We start from the raw sequence: 12162 nt of genomic DNA on the forward strand, positions 1-12162 counted from the left end.
GAAATTGAATTTTTCTAATAAACGAGCCCTCCACATAGAAAACGATGGTGGTTCTGGATTAATCCATTCCTGAGTAATACATGCTCGAAATTCGGACAACATAATAAAAATCAAGTGTTGTTGTTCTCTTTCTGAAGTGTCTATTGATAGTCCAAATAAAATAAAATCAAATTAATTATGAGTTTATTTTACTAAATATGAAGTGCTGACTATAAATGCATTTAATTGCCTTTTTCCTTAGGCCTGCATTATTTCATGGCCAGATGTGATGTACTCCTGTTACTTTTTCACAGTGTTGCCTTCTTTAAAATATTCACACTGCATTCCTAAAAGGACAAGGTACTTTCTTCGTACTTCTTTGAGAGTGAAATTATGGGAACATGAACTTTCGACTTAATACATAAAGAGCAACAAAGAAAATAGGCTCTTTGTCAATTAACCTGTGAGGACGGATTTGACAGTCTTTTCTCATGAACAACATGGGAAAATATGCTGTAGTATCAATTCTATACCCGGTGAGCAGAAGAATGGTCATTTGATGTTCAGACCATTAAATGGTGACAACTGATGTCACAAAAGGCTGATTTGGGACATAAAATGGACTTTCCAAGGAGGAGGGATAGAGTATCTCTCTCGATTTCCTACCTACCCACCATAGCATCAGACTTTTCAAGGCCCTTGCTTTTTTCCCTTTGCTGATGAACTTGCCTGCTGGATAATTTGAAGATGTCTGATGAGAGACCAGACTTGGACTTTCCGGATTATAGCTCTATTCCCCTTGCCCATGCCCAGGGATGTTTCCTTAGTGGACTCTAATCTGATTTCTTTCACCAAGCTAACCGAACTCTTTTGAACCATCATCTCACCTTTGTTGGTGGCAGGAAACCTTAATCTGAACCATTCACTTTATGGATTTTTGTATTAAGCTACAGATTTACTTGAATTAAATGTGTAGTCTTCTACTATGCGCTATAAGACTCATGACTAAACTGCTTAAAATATTGCCTTTATGCATTGATTTTGGATCATTAGTACAATAACCAAATGATCTACGATTTGTGTGAGTCTTTATTGTATTTTAAAGTTCTTTCTATAGAAACTGTGCTCTCATGTCTAATGCATGATAGAGTCACAGTCTGAGAGTAATGTCCTTAAACTTGGTCACTGATTTGTGAGTTGACTACTAATTATTGGCCTTCATTGGGTGGCCAAAAGTTCAGCACCCTGATTTCCCACCCCTTACTGCGACAAAGCAAGATCCATCGGAGGACAATGCCTGTGTGGTGAGGTAAAAAAAATGAGTAAAGTTACTAAGTTGTGAAGTCATTATTGGGCCTAAAAAAGACAAAAGAAAAAGAAAATTTCTGCTGCAACAACCCCATTGCTTCCATTTAATTATATTCAGTGTTGTGGATGGGCAGATCGTTCACTACACTCACCTAACATCTTAAACAGAAAGACTAGGCAAAAATAGGGAGGAATTCAGGAAGAAAGAAAAATATTATATAGGTTTCTCTTTCCTGGAAATATCCAAATAAACTTTGAAGGAGGTCAGCAATGACTCAAACTTAAGAACATTCGATTTTGGCTAAATGTTGCACTAAAAAAGCTCAACTGCCACCATTTATATACAGTGCTTGAAAACACATTTTGCTAAAGACTATTATAAAAGATGGAACTGATGGTTGTGGTTTACTAATATGTCTAGGAAATGACAAAATGTATTGCTTGGCTGATCAATATGGCACCTGTCACAGTCATCTTGACATTAGAGACTGTCTTACCTTTGACCAGTTTATCCTCTTCATAGTAACATCTGGTTTGTATATTTTCTTTGGCTTCATTCCATAAGGCAAAGACGGTGCTGCTGGAACTGGTGGACCACGCAGATTACCAAACATTGGTGGTGGTGGGGGAGGTGCACCAAAGAGCGGTGGTGGAGGAGGAACTCCACCCGGTAACGGAGGAGGCGGTGGTGGAGGAGGAATTGCACCACCTGGAGGAGGTGGCGGAGGAGGTGGTGGAGGAGGAGCAGGTGATAATCCAACTGCAGTAGAAGCAGCTGGACCAGTAGGCTGCAATAAAGAAATATATAATCCAAATTAATCTCTGTAAAGAATTATGAATATATAAGATAATGTGTAAATTAGTAGCACAGCCTGTTTTTGCAATTTCTTAATAATATTTAACCTGTTAACATATACAGCAATAGAGATGCAGCATTAGTTACACATTTAAACATTACATTTCTTCTCTTTTAAACCCAACTAAGTCTAGGATACTGAATGTGGATAGATCACTTTACTGAGCACACTACTATATTAAAGGCACTAGTTTATAATTTACTCTGAAGTGTCACATGTGGCTGAAACAGTTTTAAACAAATGATAAGAGTATTTTTAAACACATGTGACCATATCATTTAAATACATTTGTGTCAGTGATATTCAATTGTTAAGGAGATTGTGTCTATTTCCCACAAAACGTTTTCTGTTATGCATATTTGAATTTGTAAATTGTAGAGCTTACAGATGGTATTTATATTTGCTGTGTGAAATGTTTTTGGGGAAACTCCACTAGCAGCAATGAAACAATTATGTGGCGGAATATTTTTGCTGACACTAAGTATTGTGCAAATTACTACCAACATTTTATGAACCGCCAACATCATTTGCAACTGACTCGATCTAAATGACATGGCCGATTCCAACAACAAAATAAAACAGCAGGTGCCCAAAACATTTTATGAGAGGTGGCCCACAGAGGTGGCTACCATCCTTGTCTCACTCACCCTGTCTTCTTCTTGTCCTATATTGTATCTAAAACATGCCCACCCCTCGCAATATATTTCAAACAATTTCTCTATATCATCTGGAATTATCTGAAGTCCCATATTTCCTTGGAACAGTCTACTTTATCCTCACTCACAGTTATCTGGTTGTGCGAGACCGGGAGAAAGTCACAAGTTCAGGTGAACTGTGATGGGGGATGGGTTGGATACAGGGACCAGGTTACTCCAGTTGAAAAGTTAGCCTTTCAGTACCCCCCATGCGCGGTGGATGGCCTGCCGAAAAGCGTTGCAAACTGTCATCACTGTAGCACTAAGAGCAGGCCTGGCATCGCAGATGGTCATAACTGTAATGCGAAGATCTTGATGTCATTGTGAGGTGCCGGCCGGAGCTTCGTGGTGGCAATCCCCATGAGTGGTCGATGCTGTAGCGAGGAGTCGGCTTTAGAGAAAGTCAAGTTTGCAGGCTATGCAAGCATTAACGTTTTGGTGCCAATAGGCCTTTTTGCGGACAGGAGGAGCCCAAAAACTTCAATTTAGCCTCTCTGAGGCCACACCAAGGGTCCACAACCTCAGGGGTATACAAATTGGGCTCAGGGGCTTACTCCAGTTGGATCTAGGTGCTGGTTTCGGAGGCTCTGAGCCTGTTATGTTAGACAACTACTTGAGAGTCACTCTGGGATTCCTGGGCTCAGTTGCAGGTCCAACTCCTCTGACTCAGACAGGAGGGCAGTAATCCAGCATTGTTGCAGTCCAGCAAGGCAGCAGTCCAGCAGTCCTTTCAGGGGCACGGCAGTCCTTCTTCCTGCCAGAGTCTTCATAGGTCCACAATTGTACTGAAACGTTGGTATCTAATAATAATAATAAAGTCACTTGTAGGGTGTATGGCTACTTCGCACCGAAGTGTCTCGTGCTACGTAACATGACCCAGAAGCCCAACATGGTAGCAGTAGATGACACCTGTACCATTAGTTGGTCCAACGTTGTGCAGAACAGTAATTCTGAAGAATCCTGTCTAATTGGAAGAGGCCGGGCATTCCAACATTTGGCTGCCAGAAAGCAAAAGGAGCATCCTCCAATCCACACCTTTTTTACCCTCAGTAAACATGTTTATACCTGGTGCATCTTTGAAGGGGGATGAAGCTTCTAGAGCTTTCCCTTATTTGGAGGCATAACACTGCCTATTCAAGTATAACTAGCGCTGCGCCCAGCTCCGCCCTCCCATCATGCTAGTGATAACCCAGCCAGGCCACCTACGCCCTCTTGTGTGTGAGGTTGTCTAGGAGGAATACATAAAGCCCAACTATCAGCTTCACCCAGTCATGTGACCCAGAGACAGGCTACAGGCACTAAGGCAGGAAATAACAACTTTCTACAAGTGGAATTTTCAAAATTTTAATTTAAAATCCGACTTTACCAAAAGAGCGAAATTTACAATTCCAAAGACACCAAACATTTGGGAGTTACAGCCCCAATGTTATCCTATGGGAGAGGTAGGACTTGCACTAATGATAGACACATGTAAGAATGTTTCCCTAACAGGACATGTGAAACTAAAAAGTATGTGTCCCCCTTTTTAAGTACATTGCATCCTGCCCTCTTGGCTGTCCATCCATGGCCTACCCTAGGGGTGACTTACTTGTATTAAAATGGAAGATTTGGGCCTAGCAAAAGGTTTATTTTGACAGGTTGAAATGGCAGTTAACAACGTCACATACATGCTGCAGTGGCAGGTCTGAGAAATATTTACAGTGCTACTCAAGTGGGTGGCACAATCAGTGCTGCAGTCCTACTAGTAGCATTTAATTTACCATCCCTGGGTACATTTAGTACCACTTTACTAGGGACTTACAAGTAAAATAAATATGCCAATTGGGTATAATCCAATTCTGGCATGTTTAAAGGAGAGAGCACTTTAGCACTGTTTAGCAGTGGTAAAGTGTGCAGAGCTAAAGCCAACAAATAAAGTCAGCAAACTAGGAGGTTTGAAGGCAAAAGGTTAGTGGGAAACTAAGCCATGGATGCCAGGTCTAACAGTCAATAATTTCCTTAAACCTTCCTAAAACCTCTGAGCAGTAGATCTGGACTACCAAGTATACCCCTACGCACCCTCTGCCTCATGTGCATTTCAAACAGACCTCTGAGGTTTCACAAAATTAGTTTTCCCACAAATGTTTTGACACCCAGAAAACACTCAAAGCAAATGAATATATCCGAAGAAAATCTAGACAGAGTTGTAATATACACACATGCGTTACTCCACAATTTCTTGTGGATCTCACTTTGCACGTTATATTCTCATCTTAATACACATTTGTCTGGACCCTCTTTACCCATCAGTCAATCGAAAATGGTGTAGCTCCAGTGTGAGCTGTCTAACTGAGTGCATGGTCAACACTCTGATACAAAATCAATAAGATTGCCTCTCCAGCGATTCTCCTAATGAGTCTGCTGCAAGTCCTTTACTTATAGAAATAGGAAAAGTATTGATATCTGCGCTATGGGTCTTCCACATCCGGTCCTTATACTTAATAAAGCCTCTTTCCTTAAAGTCTCCCGACATTTCCTATCTTCACATAGATCCACTGATGTTTTCTTCCTGTATCTAACCTATGAAACAGAAACATTGTGACCCAACCCCTCCTTTCAACTAACTTCCGTCTTTATCCTTTTCACTGTTGTACTGGCTGAGGTTTGCATATTTTTAAAATATATTTCAGGTGCCTTGAAACAGCCTCAAAGCATCCTGATGGCATAATGAAAGAAGAGCAACAACATAAAGTAATCGGAATCTAGACCGGTATGGTCAGGTTATACAATAAATATAAGCTACACTCAGTAACTCTCATCCCCTTTCCTTAATTATTAGGCTTCCTTTATTACCTGGGCTAAATAGGCATTGGTTTGACCCAGTGGTGTAACGATATGAGGGGCCCCCCTGCCAGGTACGTGGAGGGGCCCCTCCGGACTCTATTAGGAGCTCTCAGGCCGAAGTGCAGGGCTAAGGGGGCCCGCTTGAGGGTCCCCCGCACTGCGGTGGATGCGTGGGCCTGTGTTACGCCCCTGGTTTGACCTAGATAGTGGCTTGAGCCTGTTGCCGCAAGTAAGCACTGGGGCCTTAGGACTATAAAAAGATTTGGATAATCTAGCGCATATATCAACCTCCTTTTCTAGTAGTTTTTTGCTTTTGTGATTTTTATATAGCAACAGTACCAAAAATTCTTTGGTAGTGCATATCTTACCAATCCACAAAACGAGTAAAACATAACTCCTTTACAGCAATGTTACATATAATAAGTGTAAGCGAGAACTTATCCAGATTACTATGGTATGCCGGCTTCAAACTATTCAAGACAAAAATTATTTTGATGCTGATAGATGTCAGATTGACTTCTGGGTGAAATCCCACTTATTTGAAAGAACCTATTTTGTCACTCCCGCCCTTTCCAATGTGTGGATCAGATTTAACTTCCTACTGAATGATCAATTCATGGAAAAGAACATGGCATTTGAAAAATAGGCTCAAATTGAGTCTCATTTTTGGCCTCAACCTTTCCAATCTGTTTTTTTTTGTTTCATGTTTCAATGCTAAATGGACCATCAGAGGTCTAGGATGATCTCATGCCGATGTCATCTTTTCTTCCTCCTCTTTTTGCTGCCTTCCATATCTTTTCTTTCCTGAAGCTCCCTTATTTGTACTATGCAGTGTTGAACAATATTTCACTTATGAAAATGTACGCTGCTTAAGTATTTTGATGAAATTCTATTGCACGGAACTCAAATTTATATCATAGAGCTTTGCATTCCTATATCTCCAAATTAAAACATTCTAAAATTAGCTCAGTTTTTTTTGGGATCCTGAATTAAAAGACATATTGCACATTGGGATGATTTTCAATCATATCGAGCACAGAAAAAGCACCTTTCTATATTGTCAAAAGCAACAAATAGTGTAAACAATGCATTTAAATATTTTGTATGCAGTATATTCGCTCAAAACTTTATTTAAAAAATCAATGCTGCATATTATTCTCCCTCTATCTAAAACCACAATGTATTCCTGAAGGCATCACCAGCGAAACCCAGGTTTAGTTCACCCTGCCTCAAAATCCTGTGCGTTTGATGTGATTTTATCTGGTTTCTGTAAATTACTGGACTGTGTCTTTTGTGGCAGTGAGAGGTTAAAAAGTGTAAATTACTCTCTTTAATTTTGTTTGAATTGGTTTTGCCTCCAAGAGAGATGTGGTCCAACAACTGGGCAGGTGTAAGCCTTGTCCCAAATCACAACTACCATCCTGCTGCCCTTTGCCCTTTCTCTGTGGTCTTTTTAAAATGCTAATTATTTTCTAGGCAAGTGACTCTAGTTGGACCTTGCCATTGCCCTGTCCTGGGTTACTTGGACCTTCCATCTGGTTCACAATACCTTTCCCCCCTGGGAGACAGTCATTCAAGTACAGAGAGAAGAGTCATTCCTGAGGTAAATGATTGGGCAATTAGGGATATGTACTATCTCATACCCAGGGCCGATCCATCACTCCTCTCACCTTCATTACAAATCCCCTTCCGTCACTTCCTCTAACTTAAGCACTCTGCTCCCACATGTTTTATGGACACCCATTCACCCTCTGAATCCCACCATAACTAGTGGGTGTGCCATCCTTGCCTTTTACTCAAGTTTGCTTAGAGTATTCTGGGTTACACCTTCCCCTCGTTTGGGTGAATCCCAAGATCCTCTAATGAGGTGTCTGTTGACATTCATGGGTTACACCTTCTGGGTTTCTGGATAGACCCCATAGATCCTTTGCAGATAATTTTATGGAACTCTTTAGGTTAAATGTCGCCATTTCTGGGTGGATCCCAAAGACCCTCTACTGAGGAGTCTATGATTTTCCTAGGGTTCACTTTTCACTTCTTCTGGGCATACTTCATGCAAATTCCTGGGCAACCACTTCTCTGCTTCAAGTTGCTCCCTTATGGAGAGTCCACTGAGTTGCCCATGAATTTCCCAAATTCTCAATCAAGTATGTCGAAGAAATGCGGTAGCATTCATGTCTCTGATACACATAACTACACAAACACTTGCATGTAGATCACAAGCAACAGGTTCACAAAAACAAAGCCAGGTATTTTCGTTAGGACCTCTTGCTCCTAACCCAAGTCTTCCACCATAGGTCAAAATACAACCATACACCTCTCCAACAACACTACTCGTCATCACTCCTGACAGTCACTGTGGCAAGTTATCAGACTGGTGACAGTCACTTCCAACACCAATATCAAATAAGATAAAAAAAATACCATATCTTACTTAATGCAAAGTGGAGTCATTTGTAGCTGTTACAGATTCTGATAAATAACATACCTTTTGTGTGGCATTTCAATGGTTTACTGAATAGTGATGGTTAATATAAAGAAAACAGACAATGCTTAGTTCAAATAGACGTGAATTGTTAAGCTCAGTGTGCATATGGTGGACTTGTGCTAATATGCAGCCCGTCATTTAGGTGCCACTCTTTCCAGATCCGCATGGTCCAAGTGTACAAAACAGTGCCAAAAGTATCTATCTTAACGTGAAGTTATATTAAAGATTCCTTTAAAGCATTAGTTTGAAAGACGTATAACACCGAGTGGGCACGATACTGGAGTGGTGCCAGTGCTAAACTGATACCTGCTATATCAGACAGAGGTTTATTGTGGGTGTGATGTATTGCAGCAGCTCAGCCTGGTGGCACTGAGTGATTGAGGAGTCATGCAGCGGAAGGCAATATAACAAAGGTGGGAGGGTGGTTACTGAAATCAGCACCGCCATGATGAGGTGGGTGGCCCTTTGGAGACGCTATAAAGGCTGTCAGTGTCAGAGAATATGAGAAAGAGCAACGCTGCAGACAAGCTCTTGATCTGATCCTCAAACTAAAGGAGAGTCAATCTAAAAAGAAATAATGCACAATAAACGCACTAGCACAGGCAACACGAGAAGAACAACACCTGGATTTAATATTCATTCAATAAAGACATGAATTATCTACATACTACTTAAACATAACTTTACAGGAAGAGAAACAATTTCTTGGTAACAATAATATTTATTATTTAATAATTGTAATAATTAATTTATGTTAACGAGTATTTATTGTCTTCAGTTTGTCAATGTAAACATCAATATTATTATTCCTAATAGCTAAAAAATGTGTGTTCTGAAATAGACCCGTAAATTATGACCAAACACCTTCCTGAGTTTGACAAAGTTCGTCTCCACCGGAGCTGTCAGAATACTCTCTCTCTAATAAGAATTACAAATCATGCCTCGGCATTGATCGTTGGTGAGAAGTGTCAGAAAGGGTCCCAGCCTGTCTTAGAAGATAGCTTTCCTAATCGTATTTTGTAGCCAGTGCATTAAACAGCTCGGTCATTTAGCATGACCAGCATAATATAGCCTCAAGCCAAACACTGCTCGGATGAAAAGCAGCTCCGTATACCTGTACACCACAACGAAAGCCCTCTCGGAAACACCAGCTTAATGTACACTCTTGAAATGCACTGCTCATGTACATTCCAAACCATCAAAACTGGATGGCCGCAGAGCTTGATTTTATTGGGCAAGTTATTCGTGATTTCGATTCAACATGTATGAAAATAAACTTGCACGACAAACACTAAATGTTGCATACATATCTATCAACAAACCTTTTTCAAATTCAAGTCGCCGATTGTACCACTGCCTTGCTTTCCACACAGTTTCGACTTGTCCTTCAGAACCCCTTTTTAACAATCTTCTCCGATACAGCGCCCCTTTCCCTTTATAAATCACAGCCAAGCAGTTAAGTACAGACACCCTCGGTCTCTGCAAACACAATATTGATTTTTTCTAATAAAATACAATAAGACCAAAACCACCAATGTTATGCTACTATACTTTGTCTGGTCTTGTTTGCAAATGAAACATCAAGATAAAGCTGGCTAAACTCGAAACATTTGTCAAATATCATTTGAATAGTCTAGAAGGGAAAAGGAAGCAGCTTAATCAGTGATACAACTATAGGAGCTGCGATTCAATGACAGTGCGGGGAATGAGATTTTGGTATCAATTTATAATCAATTTAATAATTTATCTCATTCGTTAATTTTGGACCGCTAGTATCTGTCATTGAGTAAAAGACCACCCCCACACAGGTTTAGTTCAGCCCCATTAAATGACGCCACTCTGAAGAACCACTTACAACTGATAAAGTTTAAAAGGTTTATATAAAATCGAATTTGAATGCAAATTACAATCCTCTCAGGATAAATCTCAAAGTATACAAAGAATACAAAATCAATTCCAAACTCAGCAATTTAAAGCTTCGATGTAAAGTGGTTCCTTTGCGTCATCTACAGAAAGAGAAAAATAATCAAGTTAAATCTGTTCCTACTCTATACTAGGTGACATCCCTATGTCGCAAGTTTCTTCCCTATAAAGGTGTCAGCAGTTTGACTTCCAAAGAAGTTCAAACTCTCTTAGCCTCTAAAGGTAACTTAAGTTTAAGAAGCAGTACCCTCTCTGCCTACCCATCCGCTCTTCTAAGGGTCCTCGGCCTACTGCTCCCTTGCGCTCTGATCTCTCTCAGCGCATCTGCTCAAGGCATCTACCCTTGCCTTTGCTCTGAGCAATTCACCTCGCTGTTCCTAATCCCCAATTGCTCATTGCTACCTCCTCCCCGGGGTGCTGTCCCTAAAATACACAATCACAGTGTGGGTGGAACGCCCCTTGACGCCCACCATGGACTTTCCCCGATGATGTCAGTTTCTGGCTCTTTCCATTGCTTCATCTCTTTGCGTCGTCCGTTAGGTTGACCCTTCTCCTTAGATGTCATCTTCATCTTCTTGTTGGTGACTTTAGTTGACACTTTCAGATCAAAAGTCATATGAACTTAAACAAGACTTTAACTTACAATTATTTCTTTGACCTTACTAGATCCTGTGAATGGTCATTCAAAACAAAGCTCAAATTCCAATCGCCTCCTCTCATGTTTAGGCAATAAACTTCGTTCGACATTTGTCACCTTAAATCTAACAAATGCTAGACTCTTCGGCTCGCACCTTCAAGTGAAGACTATTCACGACTCCTGCGAGTCCACTAAATTACATACATTGTACTATGCTCCTGCGAACTCTTGGTTAGTCAGGTTATAATCACAAATGACCTAAACTCTTCTAACATTCTTACAAACTTCTTCTACACTGTATAACCTTTAACATACATTCATATATGACTGCTTTTAGCAAATACTTTGCTCATGTGTGAATACATCTTACCTAGAATACAATTACGTAGAATATAAACCTTAATATATAGAATATAAAGTTCACACCGAATATAATCTCATACATAGAATATAAACCCTATACACAGAACATAACTTTATATTCTTCATTACATTATGCTATATATACTCTTGCACATTTCTCCATGTTACATTTCTCTTGCCGTTTCTGCATTTAAAGTTACACACGTACATGAATTCTACTCTGCACGTTCTACTGTTCGTAGGCATTTCTACATTAGCCCACTACGTATACGGGCCTTCTAGATCTAATACATTCTAATATGAATACAGTTATACATTTCCTATACCATGTTGTCACTTTCCGTTGACCTTTATACTATAAGCGTCAACTTCATGTTACGATATACATTTCATTCCTACGTTTCATGATATGCTTGTAAATATGGCCTATACATAATTTTTATTCAAATTTGTGCTCTCTCAGTCCCCCCTTTGATGACTTTTAGGAGTCATCACTAAAAGCAATTTGAATAACACCTTTTTAAACCGAACTAGTTATATCATTCCCTCTTTTCATCATTTCAAGTGCTCTCAAGCTTTTATACTGTTGATCTTGTAAAGCAGCTAATCTCCTTTCCTGCTCTCTCATAGATCTTTGTAACCGGTTCGTCCTATACCATTTATATAGTTTCACAAATCCTAACAATGTAATTATGCAAATTAATACTATTAATACAGGTTTTAATATGTACCACACTATGCTTTTGCCAAGGTTAGCAAACCAACTTCCAACCTTTCCTACTCCATTACCTACTTTTCCCCAAACATTTATTTTTGTCATGTCTTCGATTTCTTTATGAATCTGTGTAATGTTTCTTATAACCTTTTCTAGTGGTTTTGAATTATCAGGAATATAAGTACAACATTCCTGAACCTTCAAAGCCTTGCAAACTCCGCCTTCTTTTGCTAATATTACATCAAGAGCAAGTCGATTCTGAAGAACCATTGCTCTGATCGATTGCATCTCACCCTCTATTAGCATTAATGACCTTGCAGTACTTGCAGATAATCTATCTACGACTGTAGCTAGTCTCCTGATCTTAACATCGT

At 39.9% G+C, this 12162-nt stretch overlaps 1 protein-coding gene across 1 annotated transcript in view; it reads right to left on the minus strand.

Annotated features, from left to right (window-relative positions):
* The window catches only part of DIAPH2 (diaphanous related formin 2), a 3821702-nt gene that overhangs the window by 2407712 nt on the left and 1401828 nt on the right, over positions 1 to 12162 (minus strand). Inside the window, exon 16 of the mRNA XM_086964614.1 lies at positions 1785 to 2075. Within this exon, the coding sequence (XP_086820740.1) occupies positions 1785 to 2075 (291 nt within the window). The remainder of the gene's footprint in view (positions 1 to 1784; positions 2076 to 12162) is intronic.

The sequence above is a fragment of the Lissotriton vulgaris genome, chromosome 4_1, assembly GCF_964263255.1.
Source record: "Lissotriton vulgaris chromosome 4_1, aLisVul1.2, whole genome shotgun sequence".
NCBI classification, from domain to species: Eukaryota; Metazoa; Chordata; class Amphibia; order Caudata; family Salamandridae; genus Lissotriton; species Lissotriton vulgaris.